Source organism: Amborella trichopoda, chromosome 2 (genome assembly GCF_054954075.1).
Source record: "Amborella trichopoda isolate Santa Cruz 75 chromosome 2, AtrichopodaSantaCruz75HAP2 v2.0, whole genome shotgun sequence".
NCBI lineage: Eukaryota > Viridiplantae > Streptophyta > Magnoliopsida > Amborellales > Amborellaceae > Amborella > Amborella trichopoda.
The window spans coordinates 21243210-21261922 of NC_142337.1; the positions used below are offsets into that span (position 1 = coordinate 21243210).

Sequence of the window (18713 nt, forward strand, 5' to 3'; positions counted from 1 at the left end):
CAATCTTGTTGCAATTTGGTCATCCACCCTTGTTTTGTGGTGATCATATACAAGTTCCTTTATTCATTTATAACATAAGCAAGTAAGAAAGTTGGAATGAAGAGATAAAATTCTAGGCTTTGCCCCTTCGTGTTTAAGCTTGTGCTTTTTTTTTTTTTGCTTCAAGAGAGAGAAGAGAGAATTTAGGCATTGAGAAGAATACCCTTGGACTCCCAAACTTCCAAACCTCCCACTTCCTACTCCCATACTCCCTACAGCACACCTTACCCTACACCATAGACAACTTAACGTCACCATTCACCCTAGCTCTCACTTAACCTCACCATACACCCTAGTCTTCACCATATCACACCATACACCATAGACCACCTATCACAATCCATACACCCTAACCCTTACTTGACCCACTAACCATAAATCATAGTTCACCTAGGTCCATTCAAACCTAACCTTGCACCCTAACCCTCTAACCATGGACTCAAACCCCTTTCAAGAGAACTTTAAGGATTGTTTGGAGCACACCTAGCTGCCGAGTCCAAGCCTTTGGCCCACTCACTAGGTCCCCGGTCACTTTCTCTCTCATCTCTTTCCTCTTCTTTCTTCTTCTCATTTCTTCTTCTTCTTTCTCTCTTTCTCTTTCTTCACCCCCCCCCCCCCCCCCCCCCCCCCTCCCTCGCGCCCCCTCCTCAGAGCTAGGCGGCTGGGCCGCCCAGCTCCCCTCTCTCTCTCTCTTTTTCCCTCTTTTCCCTCTCTCTCTGAGAAGAGCTAGCCAGCTGGGCCGCCCAGCTCCTCCTATTCTCTCTCCTTTTCCCACTCTCTCTCTCCTTCCTCTCTCTCCCTCTCAAGGAGGGAGGCAGCTAGGGTGTCTCCCCCTCTCGTTTCTCTCCCTCTCTCTCTCAAAGAGTGAGGCGGTTGGGCCACCCACTTCTCTCTCACTCTCTCTCTTTATCTCTTCTTTTCTCCTTCCCTATCTCTCTCCCTCTCAAGAGGGAGGCGGCTAGGACACCCTTCCTCTCGTTGTCTCCCTCTGTCTTCTCTCTTTTTCCCACTCTCTCTCTCTCCAAGACTGAGGCGGCTAGGCCGCTCCACTTCTCTCTCACTCTCTTGTCTTCCTGTCTCTCCCTCTCTCAGTCTCTTTTACTCTCTTTCTTTCTACTCCCTCTTCCTCTTTTCTCTCTCCTTTACTCTTTTTACCTTCTTTAATCTCCTCTATTTCAATTTTAAATACCCTCTATTGAGGAGGTACCAGCATTAGGCCAACCTTGGGGCTTTTTAGTGCGCAAGAAGTCTGCGTCTCTTGTCGTGCCTCCGAGGTGTTAGGCTTAAGCCTAATACCTTTTTGGGGTCAACAGTAAAATCTCATGGGAGAGGAGACACCGGAAGGCTACCGAATCATAGAAGCCCCTCTTCCTCTTCTTCTTCTTCTCTTCTTCCCCTCATACATTCTTTGAGAAGGTCCGAGCATTAGGCCGACCTTGGGGCTTTTTAGTGCCCAAGAAGTTTGCGTCTCTTACAGTGCCTACGGGCCATTAGGCTTAGGCCTAGTACCTTTTTTGGGTCAACTAGGAAGGCCTCTTGGCGGAGGTGATGCCGGAAGGCCGCAAAATCGAAGAGTGATCATCTTCCTTCCTTTTCTTCTTCTGACTTCACCTCTTCTTCTTATCTACCCCTCTTATACCCCATCCAAGACCTAAGCTTAGCCTACCTAAGCCCCTTTTACCTTAAAACCATCATTGACGGGGACGAACCAAGAACTATCAACCCTAAATTTCATACCAAAAGCGCAAAAGAATCAAGGTGTACTGTGATTGGAGAAAGGGAGCGAGACCCAGACCGTGCCGAGAATGCCGAGGAACTTTCGAATTGATCTAGGAGGGCTAGCCGAGCCCGAGTGTGTCCACGAACCCAACAGTCGCGACGTAAGCGCCTTACTCCCTCGCAACACCAAAATCTCTCACTGTTGGCACCTATCCGCACACACGCATGCACGACGCACATGCGCACGCAGTTTTCTGAGGAAGCGATCTTGGGTCGGACCCCATAAATAGGGCCCCGAGCCCAGAAGTCGAGATCAAGGCGCAACCACCGCCTAACAGAGAAACGAAATGACTCTTGCTTGCACCTACGTGAAACCCTCTTGCTATAATATATAAATAATATTTTATATAAATAATATAATATTTTATATAAATAATATATTATTTTATATTATATGACATTAGATAAAGGAAAAAGTTTACATAGAGCAGAGGCTCTAAACAATCAAATTAGAACCCACCTCGAAAATTTCACTAGAAAAGGTTGTTTTGATGCCCAAATATTCTCAAATTGTTCATCTCGACATCAAGATGCATGGACATGAGAAAAAAATGGATTTCACGTTTTCAAAATAGTGCATCTTGTAACGCATTTTTTAACTATCAATTTTCAAGGTTTTCAAGTTTTCATAGATATGCTTGATCTACACTATTTTTAAAGATTTAAATTTTATAATTAAAGATGAAAATATATTTTAAGGCTATCACAAAGATTTCCAGTATTGAAGCCACATTTCTCGACACTATTTGAAGGTGTGTTTTACTTTGATTGTTTAGAGCCTCGGCTCTATACAAACCGCACCCTTAGATAAAATATATTAGTATAATATATTGCTACACTTGTGGAATCTAATCCCATGTCCTACCATAGGTAGTAACCTTTGTGCGGCCCTTTGGAACTTTATCAAACAAAGTTTGAAGTATAGAATGCGTTACCTGAGATATTGACTCCCAAAAACTTGTGTTAAAGTATCACATGCAGGCCGCAAATACAACATCACATCCTATGTTTCACCTTGATTTCCATGGCCAAGTCCCCTTCATTCCTTGCTGAAACTTCCAACAAATATAGCAGCCCCCTTCTGATAACTTACTTTTTTTAACCAGCTTTCAATCACATTGAAATTGAACACGGCTCCAAAGGCACCATCACGTTAAGTGCCAAGGGGGACCCTTTTCCTTCCTGTTTAAAGTCAACCCATGAACTCCATTAGGCTGTATCATCCATGTAACCCAGAAAAAGACATACATGTGTTCATTGGTCTTATGGGGTATACTGGTTCATTGGTCTTATGAGGTATAATGTGGCCATTGCTGATTTTCCCGTTTTGACAAGAGATGGGTCACAATGTCGAATCCCTCCACATTCTTCTTGACCATAATTAAGATTTATTCCATGGCATAGTTATAGACTGAAAAACATCTCAAAAACAACAAAGGAGCAGCAAAGTTGTAGCTCTGGTACCAATGTTGGTTGTATGGTTGGTGTCCACTACAAGTTGTATTTCAAAACTTTTCAGCATCTTTTATAGACTTCCACTATCACACACAAAACCTCATATGTGCAACCCCTTTTCTCCTCTGATAAATATAGAAAAGAGCAAAGGAAACAAAAAGAATATAACTTTAAGTTACCTTTGTTGCTATGTTCAATAATAAGCCATGAAAATATAGAGAATTCATATTTGCAAAGTAGAATTCAGCAAAAAACAGACAGGGTATCTTCTAATACAATATACATATCTCCCAAACAATCCGTGGATGTTTTCTAAAATCTTACACGAAGAAACTAGACTCAAAAACAAAATAAATAGGCATACCTTGCACCATAGCTAATTTTTGTAGTCCAAAACATCATACGTATTTGTTGCCTAATATCACCCACTAGGACTTCTTACACCCCTTATAGTTTCTTTAGACCAATAGCACACCTAGATCAAAGGCAAAGACCTCTTCTTCAAGATATCTAAGGCTGATTTGTAGAGGCACATATCGAGGGAAGAAAGAGAAACCAAAAACTTGTCTCAAATCTTTTCAAAAACAACACCATAGAGAAACCCTAGCCCTTCCAAGAAGCACCCTCTTTTTCTTTACTCTGTTTTCCTCTTATCAATTTTCCTAGAAATTATCCAGCACTCAGTGCACCTCCCTTCCTCTTTAGGGTTGCAAAGGAAAGATATGTAAGAAGGGGAAAGGGGATGTCTAGAACTATTTTGGAATTAACGCTCTTTACCTTCTACTAGAAATGGGAAACCTAAAAGGATTAAACCATCAACTCTAGATCAGCCATTATGGTCCAAGGGCTGGAATCACATAGTAGGAATCTCACCAACACCAACAGATCTTTCAATTTGATTAGGATTACACCTTCCTAGAAACCCATTTGACCTAGGAGTCTTAATCCAATTAGATATTGTCCTAATCTGCATTCCGTGACTCGCCCAAGTCCCACTCCGACTCAGACGAGTAGTTTTAGACCCGCCCTTTGTGCAAGGACAAGTAGGGGTGAGTGCCACAGTGTTTCAAAAAGCGGACCGCCCAGTGCCTGAGCGGCCGCCTACGTGGATCTGGAGGCCTGGGCGCATCGCCCAGGCCCAGGCGCCCAAGAAAAGCGGACGTTCCTGGGCGCACCCAGGCGGCAGCCCAACGCCCAGACCTAAGCGGCTGCCAAGGTCTAGCGCCCCGCCCAGAGGCGGAAAAAGCTTTTGGTGGGGACTATTTTTGTCTTTTTTTTATACTAAGGGGCCAAATATGGGGGTTTTAGATTCATTTGAAACCTAAAACTCATTAGAGCCCATTTTAGAGAGAGAATGCCTCCAAAAAACTAGTTTTTTGTGATTTCTTTAGGATCGAAGGCTTTCTCAAAGTTATGAAAAATTTATCAAAACATCACCCATTGATATTAGATTTAATTTTTTATGTTTTATAAATCTATTTGTTGGTTTTTTAGAAGATTTTGATTCCTTAAAAGCATCTATAAGGTGGAAGTTTGGGGATTGAGCAATCAAAGTAAGTGCTTTTTTTTATTGCTTGCATAAGTTGTATTATTTTGAGATGCCTTCTTCAGGATCTAATAGGAGTGGTGATCCCGGTTGGAAATATGGCTACAACAGATCCTAATGATAAAAAATACATACGATGCAAGCTTTGTGAGAATGATACAAAAGTGGGCATAAATCGGTTCAAGAAACATCTTACCGGTATCAAGGTGGATGTTGCCCTATGTAAAAAGACTCCTGATGTTGTTAAAGAGGAAATAACCATTTTAATATGGTAAAAATGAAAAAAGATGAGAGATTTACCTCTATAACAGAGATTAGGTCTGGGGTTCGGGTCAATTATGATGATGATAGTGATGAGGATGGGATTGGGGAGGGACGTCAAGGGGGAAAACAATCTATTATTAGGGGGAAGGGAAAGGGAGTTGTAAGTGCTTTTGGTTTTGGGAGTAAGAAGCCTCAGGTTAGAGGCCTTATGGATAGTATTTTGCCTCGGCATGACCCTAAGATTGCATGAGAGAAAACAAAGATGCAAACCACCATTGAAAATAGAATGAAAGAAGAGCGAGATAGAGCTACTTATTATGTTGCTACATGGTTTTATAAGGCGGGCATTTCTTTCAATACCACTCGCCTAAGTAGCTTCTATGCCGTGGTAGAGGCAATTGGCCAATTTGAGCCTAGGATGAAACCCCCAACCCCATATGAGCTTTGAGAACCTCTTTTGAAAAAAGCGGTGAGTGTCACGAAAGAAGCTGTAGAAGTTACGAAGGATTCATGGGCTCAGTATGGGGTTACTATTATGACTGATGCTTGGAGTGATAGGAAGAGAAGAAGTCAGATGAATTTGCTAGTGAATTGTCCTTTAGGGACCCTTTTTTTGAGGTCTATTGATGCATCTGATCATATCCATGATGCCTCTGATCATATCCATGATGCCCATTATATATTCCAAGTTATAGAGAAGGGAATCGAGGAGGTTGGAGAGCATCTGTTGTACAGGTTGTGACAGACAATGCCGCTCTTAATGTTGTTGCAACAAATTTGTTGCGCATAGCTTATCCTAAAATCTTTTAGACACCATGTGCAGGACATTGTATAGACCTCATGCTTGAGGCTCTTGGCGGTTTAACCGCGATATCAGGTGCAGTGAAGAAAGCAAAGTCAGTCACAAATTTTATTTATAGCCATCATCTCCCCCTCAACATGATGTGTAGATTTACAAAGAAGAAAGAGATTGTGAGGCCTGGGGTCACGAAATTTGCGACCTGGTACCTATGCTTAGATAGCACACATTCGAGGAGAGTGCAATTGAGGCAGATGTTTGCCTCGGATGACTGGAGAGCATGGAAGTGGTCCAAGGATCAGGTTAGGAAGAAGGTGAGAGATATTATCCTTTCTAAGGCTTTTTGGCGAGGGGTGAAAGGAGTCCTTAAGGTATGTTTTCCTCTTATCAAAGTCCTTCGCATGGTTGATAGTGACAAGGCTTCTATGGGCGACATATATGAGGCAATGGAGAAATGCAAAAGAGAGAGAGGCCAAAATTTTGATGATGATGAGAACCACTACAAGCCTGTTTGGGAGATTATTGATGAGAAGTGGGATAGTCAGCTATATCGGCCATTGTATGCAGCTGATTATTATTTGAACCAAACTTTTTTTTTTATCTTGACAAGGATATACAAACAAATGACACAATTATGACTGGATTTAATAACTGTGTAGATGTGCTAGTCCCTAATCTTGATATCCAGTATATTATATGCGCTGATGAGCTAATAAATTACAAGTACTCATTAAAGTCTTTTGGGAGTCCAATGGCAATGAGGCAAAGGACCAAAATTGATCCAAGTAGTAATAATATTCTTAAGTTCATCAAGTTCAAGTAATTAAGTTTCATTTTTATAATTCTATTATTTATTTATGATTTTATTCTATATCTTTGTAGCCAATTGGTGGAGCCAACATGAGTGTAGTGCTCCAAATTTACAAAAGTTGACCATTCGGATCTTAAACCTAACCACTTGCTCATTCGGTTGTGAGCGCAATTGGAGTACTTTTTAAGGGGTAAGGCCGTAAGGGTAATTTGTATAATTGTATTAATAATACATGAATCACAGATTTTAATTAGTTTCATTTGATTTTGTTATATTCATACAAAGAGAAGGAACATGCTTGAATCAAAGAGGCTCAATGACATAGTCTATGTTACGTATAATCGATTCTTGAATGACAGATTTGCTAAGAGAGATAAGAGAGACCGTATCAGATCAAAAAATATAGACAATGCTATAGAGTGGTTAGTTGATGATGATGAGGTCGAGGGGCACGAAGGATTGACATGGGACATGGTCATGAATGTTTCATGGACATTAGCTGACCCTCCTAGGATCACTAGATCTTCTGCACATAGGCCGAGGGTGGAGGAAGAGGAGGAAGAAAAGGCAGATTCAGAAGAGATGGATGAGGACGACCAATATGTCGAAGAGGGTGACGACTCCAATGGCAATGAATATGACGCAAATGCAGCTGACCATACTTTTTCTGATGATGAATGTTGAATACTGATTAAACTTTGAACATTGATTGAACTATTGAAGATTCTTTTGATTCTTCACGTATTACTTTCATTTTTTTTTTCTTCCTCTTGGTTGTGTATTGTGGTCTTGTGGATAGTAGATTTGTAGTTCTACAGGTTTGGTATTTGGTAACTTTGGTTTGGTAATTTGGTTAGTAAATTTTAAGTTTTAATTGGATATGGACCGACCTATGGTTATGCTTATGGAGTGTGTGCTAATGTGTAGTATACTTTGAATTTTGATGTGCACTAAATAACTAATTCTTATATTTTATACAATATATAACTATAGAATCTTTTTTGGATTCAACTGGGCCGTCCAAGTTCTGGGCGCCTGCCTAGGTACTAGGCGGCCTGGACCCCCCAGGCCACCTAGGACCCGTCTAACGCTTTTTGAAACTATGGTTCCGCAGCAACTCGCCCAACCCTATAAATGTAGTAAAAAAATATTAGAAAATAGAAAATTTGTAGAAAATTTGGGAAACACCACTATATTTGTGAGAAATAAGCTTTTAAATGATTTTGGTAGTTTCTAAGATGATTCAAGAACTTTCATATTTTTCCCTTCTTTTAAATCTTTCTGAACTTTTTTTTTTATTGTTAACTATTTTTAAAAAATTTAGCCTTTCTTTTTTACCTTGTCACATGACTCGGCCGAGTCCACTCAATCAGTTATTCCCCTGAGCCAAGCGCCGAGTACCTTTGGCAAGATGAGTTTCTGAACCTTGTTCCTAACCTTTGAAAATCTTTTCATAACCAAATAAATCTTCAAGAAGATCATCTTAAACGTCCTAGAACACTTAGAATTCACCTCAATCAAAATTTTGTTTCATTTTCACTTTGGTTTCCTAATTTAAACTAGGAGTTAGTTACCAGGGCACCAGCATCCACGCCCCCAGCCATCTAGGGTTATGCCATGAGTTGCCTCGTGGCACCCAATAGATTGAGCTCCATGTGACCTATAAAGTTCCACTATGTAACCCACATTAGGTCACCTGTTTACCATATTTCTAAAACAAGTTCAATACTTCCAGAAAAGTCATTTCTTTTAAAAACAAAATTTACAATAGCATAAAAGTCTTTCTAAATAAAGAATCATAACACAAGATTGAGGTGACTAAAAATGTTTTTCTTTTTCTTCAAAAACATGGAAGAACAACTTTGAAAAGCTCTCACTAAAAGATTGACCATGCCTTGTGAAGAAAAAGTTTCCTTTACCACTAGGCACTCTTTGATAACACTGACAACCAATATCTATTCTTGAAATAACCAAAGGAACCCACGACTATCATGTAAGGGGCTCCTAATTGGCCCATCAAAGTCAACCAATAAAGGATAAGATTACAAATTCACTTAGGAATGAAGGTGTGTCCTTTAAGGACAAGTCACATCCAGCCTACTAATTTCAACGACTTTTCCCCTACGTATCTGAGGTAACAACAATACAAGCGGTGCAAGGTCCCTCTCTAGCACATACATAGGCCATCCGAAATCCAAGACTAACTGATACCATGTCAATGTGGAACCATGTCAATGTGGAAGTCATGCGTGTATGCCATGAAGAATGAAAGTGTTGAGGTTAAGGCCCTTAACCTTGCAAGGCACACTCTTTGTGCAGTGGCTTATACATCCGCTGGCTGATGAACTTAACAACTACTAGACACAACCTGCCTCAAAGGGTATCCATGAACCTGCTCCAACATATGCATCCTAGGACCACAACCCAAACCAATCTTGTGGTGTGGATCCAACTCTAAGAGCCTCAGCCTAGATCACAAGACAAAGGCTAGAGTCCAAAACTGCACTAAAACAATGTGCTAGCCTGCTCTAAATATTATATAGGTACTGAGTGCCTTAGCCCGCTCAGCACGACATGCCTTTAACTGCATTAAAATACAGGCCAATACTCCCACTGAGTCCGGGGAATATTTTAAGAACATGAAACAATCAAAAGCTAATGGCCTTTAAATGGCCCCAAAATCCAACAGTTTCTAATGCCTCCCATGGATTTTAATTCAAGACATGACTAAATTTCCTAGGGCTTAAAATGAAGAATCCTAATTGTCTGAAAAGTAAATAAATTCGAGAGGAATACCATAATAATGGTTTTAAATTTAAATAAATCCAAAATCAAGAGATAAGGTACCTAACTCATACCTTGAAGATGAAATCCGTAAAAATTGGCTTCCAAATGCAATGTGCTGAAGACTTGAAGCTTTGGCTCAAGATCAAATCCCCATAAAAGTTGGTTTTTTGGAAGGAAAAAGATTAGATTAAATTTAATATTCTCAAAAACAATTTAAGACCAATTTCAAGAAATTTCATTGTCTAAACCACAAGAAATCGCACATAGGAGTTAATCTCGAGGAATTTTCAACCAAAACGAGGTTTGTAGGTTTCCAAAACTCTAAGAATGGTTTTTCACTCTGTCCTTGGAAAATACCACCTCTGTCCCTCTCTTTTGAAAAGGATGTTTTAGTCTTTGGGACGAAAAAGGGGCCCAAAAAATATGTCTACGGAAAGTAGTTTCGTCGTAACATCATTTAGGCCCAAATTGTTTATCATTTCAATTCAAAATTGAATAATCATAAGTTATTTTCAAAAACTTGGAAAGACTGAAAAAGCATAAATCTGTTGTGAAAATTCCTTCAAAATAGAGACTTCCATACTCAGGCTCAAGAACTGTCAGTTAACAATGGAGAATGTTCTAAAAGGGGCAGCATCTCTATCCTTTCTTTTATCAGAGTTTGAAGCTTTAGGAACATCCAAGTGTTATAAAAGCCATGTGCGACTAAGGAACACGTTTTGCTAGAAAGTTTCCAATCAAAACAGAGACGGGCACAGCCAAACTGAGAGTACATCAGATAACCACAGCTAACATTCATTGAGCCCAATCCGGGCCAGTTTCTGATTCTGTCTTGATATTAGGAGCTTTGTTTGGAGTTGTACAAGTGTTGATTGATCCATTAAAGGATTAAAGACACATGCACGCAATCATATGCAGAGGTATAAGAGTTTGTCACTTTAATGGGAGAGATTTATTATTAATTCCTTTCTTCATTAATCTCATCCCTCACAGAGAAGAGAAAGAAAGTCAAGACTCAGGGAATAGAAAGCATTGCTAAGATATTAACCTCATTCCTCACGATGCAAAGATTAGTCTTCCAGTACCAAATCTCTTTCCTCCTCTTCATCATTCGAGCTTGCAGCGTCCCGACCTTCTGCACCCTATGCTACAAGTGTCTTGCAGAAGCATTATTATTAGGCTCTGCAAAGCTATAATTTGCATGTAGTCCTCGCTTTTTTCACGAAAGGGACGACTTGATGCAGCCTGCTAGAGTCCTAAGAAGTGAGCAGAATATCCTCCTGTAATATCAGCTCATAGGTAGTCCCGAGACTTACCTTTTGAGTTTCATGAGACCAGCTTGACCGAGTGGATCGAGTCAACACGAGACCAGTGACCGGGCGGATCCAGTCAACTTCGAATTTTCCATGGGCAATGGGGGAAATTAAGGAGAATAGCCCAATTAAAAAATGCACAAGTGCAAGAACAGCATTCAAGATAGTTGGTCCTCATATAAATATTGTATATCTCCGTTGATGTATGGAACAACATAATATTAGCAGCAACACCTCTGAGCCCCATTCCCCATTTGGCTTGATACTATCTCCACAAGCCTTCCTATATAGCAAGGACTTCCAAGAGTTGCATACTAAGCAGACTTCCTTCCTCCATCAAAACTTGGTTCAAAGGGTAGGCATCTATTATTAATTTCTTGAAAATTTGCAAGCTGACCTTGAATCTCCATCAACAATGTGCTAACAAAACCGAAAACCACTACACTCCATTTTTGGCATGTCTTCTTTTACGTTCTTTGATTTATTAACAAAACAGTACAAGGGGGACTTGACAAACCTCTTTCCAAGAATCTTCAACTAGTGGTAGAAAGCTAAGGTCCTTATACCGCATTTTAAAGGCATCTCAAAGGTTTGAGACCATTGTTTTAAAAAGCAGACTGCCCAACGCCTAGGCGGCCAAATTAGGCAGGCTGTCCCCGGGTGCCCGCATAGGCTCCAGGGAACCGGCCTAGGCAGGCACCCAACGCCCAAGGCCTGTGCTCTTCCCGAGGGTGGAAATGCCCCTCGTTGAGGGCATTTTTTATTTTATTTTTTTTAATATAAAAGGGGCAAAATCATGGGTTATAGGTTCATTTGAAACCTAAACACCATTAGAACCTATTTTAGATAGAGTTTCTCCCAAAAAACGTTTTTGATAATTTCCATAGGATCGCAGGGTTTCTTAAAGTTACAAGAAATTGATCTAAGCATCACCCATTGATATAGATTTAATCTATAATCTATATACTATATTTCTTTCTTCTTCGTTTTTTTCCTCCTCTTGGTTGTGTATCGTGGATTTGTAGTTCACTCGTTTGGTAACTTTGGTTGGTAAATTTTGAGTTTTAACTATGTGTGGAGTGAGGACTATCAGACTATGGATAATTGGATATGGACCTATGGAGTATGGAGGAGTGTGTGCTATGTGGACTTGTGTACCATACATTGCGTGTGCCCTAAGTCCCTAACACTTATGTGTTATACAGTTATACTTATATTATTAGACTATAGAGATATTTTTCTTTCTACTGGGCCATCCAGGTTCTGGGCACCCGCCTAAACGCTGAGCAGCCTAGACGTCCCAGCCGCTGCCTAGCGTTTTCTAAAACACTGTTTGAGAGCTTAGTGGAGCTGCTTGAGATGAGCCACTAACATGGACAATGAAAGAAGAGTCAACTTGGCAATCTCCCAATCATCATCCTCAAAAAGTTGAAACCAATTCGTGATTACGAAGTACATGGTCTAGACATTCGTGATTAGTTAGCTATAGGCTTTGTTGATTATTAGTCCAAGAAACCAACATCTGGAATGAGTGCAAAGCTTGAAGAGTTTGTATGCAATCTTACAAGATAGATCACGAAAAAAGGAATCTCGGGCAAAGGAGGAGCCAATCTACATTATAAGCCAGATTTGAAAAAGTGCAAGCATGCTCTTAATACAAAACTATGGTAGGTCAAGCTTAGTTTGAAACCGTGACTTGCTTCAGAAAATCTTGTGTCACCACAATAGAACAACAGCCGCAAGCCTCAAGGAACTTCCAAGGAAAACATACATTCTACTGTAGAAAATGAAGATTTGCAATAAGAAAGGATTTTCAATGCATTTGGAGAACCAAAGTATGAAACTAATGTGCATAGTTCCTAAAAGGATTAAAGACACATGCACGCAATCATATGCAGAGGTATAAGGGCTTGTCACTTTAATGGGAGAGATTTATTATTAATTCCTTTCTTCATTAATCTCATCCCTCACAGAGAAGAGAAAGGAAGTCAAGACTCAGGGAATAGAAAGCTTTGCTAAGATATTAATCTCATTCCTCGCCTTGCAAAGATTAGTCTTCCAGTACCTAATCTCTTTCCTCCTCTTCATCATTCGAGCTTGCAGCATCCCGACCTTTTGCACCCTATGCTACAAGTGTCTTGCAAAAGCATTATTATTAGGCTCTGCAAAGCTATAATTTGCCTGTAGTCCTCGCTTTTTTCACGAAAGGGACGACTTGATGCAGCTTGCTAGAGTCCTAAGAAGTGAGCAGAATATCCTCTTGTAATATCAGCTCATAGGTAGTCCCGAGACTTACCTTTTGAGTTTCATGAGACCAGCTTGACCGAGTGGATCGAGTCAACACAAGACCAGTTTGACCGAGCGGATCCAGTCAACTTCGAATTTTCCATGGGTAATGGGGGAAATTAAGAAGAATAGCCCAATTAAAAAATGCACAAGTGCAAGAACAGCATTCAAGATAGTTGGTCCTCATGTAAATATTGTATATCTCCGTTGATGTATGGAACAACATAATATTAGCAGCAACACCTCTAAGCCCCATTTGCCTTGATATTATCTCCACAAGCCTTCCTATCTAGCAAGGACTTCCAAGAGTTGCATACTAAGCAGACTTCCTTCGTCCATCAAAACTTGGTTCAAAGGGTAGGCATCTATTATTAATTTCTTGAAAATCTGCAAGCTGACCTTGAATCTCCATCAACAATGTGCTAACAAAACCGAAAACCACTGCACTCCATTTTTGGCATGTCTTCGTTTACGTTCTTTGATTTATTAACAAAAAGTTACATGGGGGACTTGACAAACCTCTTTCCAAGAATCTTCAACTAGTGGTAGAAAGCTAAGGTCCTCATACCGCATTTTAAAGGCATCTCAAAGGTTTGAGACCATTGTTTTAAAAAGCAGACTGCCCAACTCCTAGGCAGCCAAATTAGGCAGGCTGTCCCCGGGTGCCCGCATATGTGCCAGGGAATCAGCCTAGGCAGGCACCCAGTGCCCAGGGCCTACACTCTTCCAGAGGGCGGAAATGCCCCTCGTTGAGGGCATTTTTTATTTTATTTTTTTTAATATAAAAGGGGCAAAATCGTGGGTTATAGGTTCATTTGAAACCTAAACACCATTAGAACCTATTTTAGATAGAGTTTCTCCCCAAAAACGTTTTTGATAATTTCCATAGGATCGCAAGGTTTCTCAAAGTTACAAGAAATTGATCTAAGCATCACCCATTGATATAGATTTAATCTATAATCTATATACTATATTTCTTTCTTCTTCGTTTTTTCCTCCTCTTGGTTGTGTATTGTGGATTTGTGGTTCACTCGTTTGGTAACTTTGGTTGGTAAATTTTGAGTTTTAACTATGTGTGGAGTGAGGACTATCGGAATATGGATAATTGGATATGGACCTATGGAGTATGGAGGAGTGTGTGCTATGTGGACTTGTGTACCATACATTGCATGTGCCCTAGGTCCCTAACACTTGTGTGTTATACAGTTATACTTATATTATTAGACTATAGAGATATTTTTCTTTCTACTGGGCCGCCCAAGTTCTGGGCACCCGCCTAAACGCTGGGCAGCCTAGACTACCCGGCAGCCGCCTAGCGTTTTCTAAAACACTGTTTGAGAGCTTAGTGGAGCTGCTTGAGATGAGCCATTAACATTGGACAATGAAAGAAGAGTCAACTTGGCAATCTCCCAATCATCATCCTCAGAAAGTTGACATCAATTCGTGATTACGAAGTACATGGTCCAGACATCCGTGATTAGTTAGCTATAGGCTTTGTTGATTATTAGTCCAAGAAACCAACATCCGGAATGAGTGCAAAGCTTGAAGAGTTCGTATGCAATCTTACAAGATAGATCACCAAAAAAGGAATCTCGGGCAAAGGAGGAGCCAATCTACATTATAAGTCAGGTTTGAAAAAGTGCAGGCTTGCTCTTAATACAAAACTAAGGTAGGTCAAGCTTAGTTTGAAACCGTGGCTTGCTTCTGAAAATCTTGTGTCACCACAATAGAACAACAGCCACAAGCCTCAAGGAACTTGCAAGGAAAACATACATTCTACTGAAGAAAATAAAGATTTGCAATAAGAAAGGATTTTCAATGCATTTGGAGAACCAAAGTATGAAACTAATGCACATATTTCCTAAAACCAGAAAGTACTCCTGAAATATTAATTCATGTTCAGTAAAAACTCTATGCTGGAATTGAGCGGGTCAGGGTTGGGGCAAGTCATCTGCAGCAGAGTGTTAAGGCTCAAATCCAGCTCATACACTGCCTGAGTGAAATGTTCCTATGCAGTGCATATGTAACTGGACATGTAAACTTAAATTTTGTTTAGAATACAAGAAATAAAGTTCGTTCACGTGATCAGGTATAGCTTGAGAGATTAGTTGCACAAGCAAAAGCTAAAAGTCTTTCACTAAACTTTTTCTCCAAAAAAAGGTATTCAAAGCTCTATTCCCTTTTACATATCATTATATACACATCAATTTACATTAAAGATTTGCAATTTCTTATATGCGTTAGATCCATGACAATTATATTATGTCCTTAAAGATATGTTGACAATTTACAAAAGACAAGTTGATATACCCTAATTTGAAGAAATTATAAGGCACGCAAAACTCGTGTTATGCTAATATCGTTTTGAGATCCGGGGCATGGTGCACTTCTGCTTCCTGTCATGATAAATTCTAACCACGACAGCAGCCGTTTCTTCAATTGCTTTCCCAGTCACCACTGCACTCACAGCCAGGAACAATTCAAATCCCGCATACAACAAATTTTACAGAAGCAATGAACAATTTCATATTTCTTTCACTGATTCTTATTCTCCCTTTTCTCTCCTAACATTAAACAAAGTATAATATTTAGTCCATGATAAGTAAACAAATGCCTAATGGATCAACACTAGACTGGATCCTTTTCCAAGTGGGTTTAAGGACCATGAGTTTGGTTCCTCAAACCTCTGTTCCTTTTAGTATCTATGGAGACCTGAGAATTGCAAAACTTGGATTCTGATGACTTTCTTGCACATGAGAGAGATATGAGGACATTTGCAAGGCCAATAGAGACAAATTATGGAGGGTATAGAGGTTATCTTAATCCTTCAAACATGGGAGGGGGAGGATGACGGAGGTTATTGGAGTAAGAATTAATTGAATTCACTTCCAGTGTCAGGTGATGCTAACATCAAAAGATTATATATAGACTAAATCTATTTGCATAAGTGTGCCACAGGGATCTGTAAACACATTACATGCATTGTTATCTACATTTATGCATGGGATGCATATAGTAAGATAAAGACGTAATAAAATAAAATAGCAATCAAACAAACAACAGTAAATATAGGAGAGAGAGCTCTCACTCACCTATGACTGGCCACTTTGGATTCTGTGCAAAAATCCGACCAGCGTACTCCAACTCCTCCCTCACATGGTCCATCTCTGAGTAATTACTCCTCATCTCCGCCCCAAACCCTAGAGTCTTCGCCCTAGCCCTCCGTATCGTTTGTAGAACAATAGAACTGATAGTGAGCCCAAAAATTTTCTCCTTATCGATCTCAAAGAGCTTCTTTGGGAGCTCAACCCCCATCACAATAGGCACATTGGCCACCTTGTAACCCTTTTGAGACAAGTAGATGGACAATGGAGTCTTACCAGTCCTACTAACTCCCACTAAAACAATATCTGCTTGATCCAAGTTTTGAGGCATTGCACCATCATCTTGCTTGATAGTGAACTCTATAGCCTCAATCCGCTTAAAGTAGTCTTCAGTGAGGTGATGGCGGCGACCAGGTGCACCACGCGGAATGCCTGAGGGGGAGACTCCGAGGTGGGCAGCAATGGCCTCTGTTGTTGGGCGGAGGATGTCCTTGGAGGGAACGCCCCATAGCTCGCAAGCCTTCTGGGCAGCCTCAGCTAAGGAGGAGTCGGCGAGAGTGTACAGGACAAGAGCTCCCTCTCTTGCTGCTTGTTTTATGATCTCCATTAGGGGATGGAGATCGTCAATCTGGATACAGAGGAAGTTAGAAGCATTTTAGTAGATTCATGGTCAATTGAGAATATGTATTTGTAATTGCTCGAGAGCATAGAACCTTGGTGGTTTACTAATGTGAAAAGATGGAGGGAAGAGATTGGAGAAAGGTTGGTAAAAGAATAATAAAAAGATTTTTAACTGCCGTAGATCAAGGAATATTAAAGAGAATTTGAAATTTAAGTTAAGCAACTAGTTTTGTTAAAATTTATAAAAAAAAATTATGAAATTTGTCTATTTCCAAAATTATAATGAAACTTTAAGATTTCATCTCATTGAATATTTAATATACGATAACAAGAAATGTTTTTCAAAAAATTTAAAGACTCTTGTATATGATATTTGTTTTGGGAAAAAACAAAAAAATAGTTTATGTTAGCATGTAATTATAGCCCTCTGGAAAGTATTTTTTCAACTAGTATCAAAATTGCACATATTAGCTTGCACCAATTTCAATTACCGAAAATTCATTATCTCGAAAAAGAAAAGAAGAAGTGGACTTGAAACAGTTAAAGATTTGGGCTACATATCGACAGGAATATTAACAGGCGCGATTAATGGTTTTTTGCTTAACTGGATTAATGGTTTTTTGCTTAACTGCTTCATTATGCATCAGGGTCCTGTTTATTTTTTAACAATTCACAATTTGTCTTGATTGCCCTAATACATTGGTTAGCATGTTATATAATCCATCACACACACAACTATTTTAAAATCAGTTACAATTTCTCTTTCATTTTTTTAAGAAGGCACTGTGTAAGAAAGTTCATTACTGGTAATGAAAACTTAAGAATAAACAAATGCACGTCATTTTAGCTCGTTGAGACATAGTGTTCATCTGCTATGGATGAATTTGAATGAGACAATTCAGGAACAAAACTTTCCGAAGGCAGTTCGAGAAAAACAATAGCTGGGAGCACGAGTATGGGTTTTTTAGGCTTACTCCAGAGAAAAGGTGGGTGTTGACGGGGCAACCCCTATCAACCAAACAGTGTTCAAACTGCCCCAACGCCGCTGTAACAGAGTGCTCAGCAGTCCACCCCGTCCCGTCGGACACCATGTATATCGCCTTTCCTCCACTCCCCTCTTCTGCTTCCCTCTCCTCCTCATTATCATAAAACTCACTCTTCTCACCTTCCCTCACTGATATCTCAGCTAATGCAGTAGAAGAAGAAGTGGACTCTTGTTGGTTGCTGTTAATGGGCGGAGATCGGCTCAATCGTCGGCCAGAGCGCACGGCTCTGGCTCTGGACCATCTGCTCAGCTGTGAACTGCCCCTCCTCGATTTCCAATCTGATGATGATTCCTTCTCGTCCTCCTCCTCCTCCTCCTGCTGCTGCTGCTGCTGCTGCTGCTGCTGCTGCTTTTGGGGTAGAGCGAAGCTCTTGAAGGGAAAGTGAGTGAGCCTGGTAGAGTTTGATAAGGATTTTAATCTTGGTTTTGAGAGGTTGAAAGGGGTTACAGATGTTGTGGATATGGCGTTAGGCATTGGGCCGTTGGGGTGGGGAGAAAGAGAGAGAGATTTGGAGGGTAGGGTTACGCTGCTCAGTATGGGGGATTCCTGATTTTGGACGATACACGTCTTGTGTATGGCACTACGTACGACACATGGTTAGCCTATCTTCGTTTCAAATAAAAAATTGATTTTTTGAAACTCCGAATATTTCAAAAGATTTTGAAAAAATCACTTTTCTTTATTGGAACCAGTATAAATCCATATTTACTCTTTGAAAAAGGTTTATATAAGGGTGGAACCTTTTAATGTAGAATTACGGATGCCCTTCAAATATCCATTGGAAAAAATAGTTTTAATGTTGAAAAACCCTTTGATTAATCATCTCAACATCGAGATATATGACCATAAAAAATAAAAAGATT

At 40.0% G+C, this 18713-nt stretch overlaps 1 protein-coding gene across 4 annotated transcripts; it reads right to left on the bottom strand.

Moving 5' to 3' along the window:
- Nucleotides 1–2530: 2530 nt before the first annotated feature.
- On the bottom strand, nucleotides 2531–18387 carry RP1 (PPDK regulatory protein). 4 transcript variants are annotated; one of them, XR_002281981.2, is made up of 4 exons: nucleotides 17779–18387; nucleotides 16172–16811; nucleotides 3283–3398; nucleotides 2531–3000 (listed from the first exon to the last, which is right to left on the bottom strand). XR_002281981.2 is itself a non-coding variant. In XM_011627299.3 (3 exons), the coding sequence occupies exons 1-3, from the start codon at nucleotides 18322–18324 to the stop codon at nucleotides 2972–2974; spliced, it is 1215 nt and encodes a 404-aa protein (XP_011625601.1). In that variant the 5' UTR covers nucleotides 18325–18387; the 3' UTR covers nucleotides 2531–2971. The 4 variants fall into 4 exon arrangements, 3 of the variants coding, with proteins under 3 accessions (XP_011625601.1, XP_020526663.1, XP_006850455.1); XM_011627299.3 differs by lacking the exon at nucleotides 3283–3398; XM_020671004.2 differs by lacking the exon at nucleotides 2531–3000 and having other exon boundaries at nucleotides 3108–3398.
- Nucleotides 18388–18713: the final 326 nt, after the last annotated feature.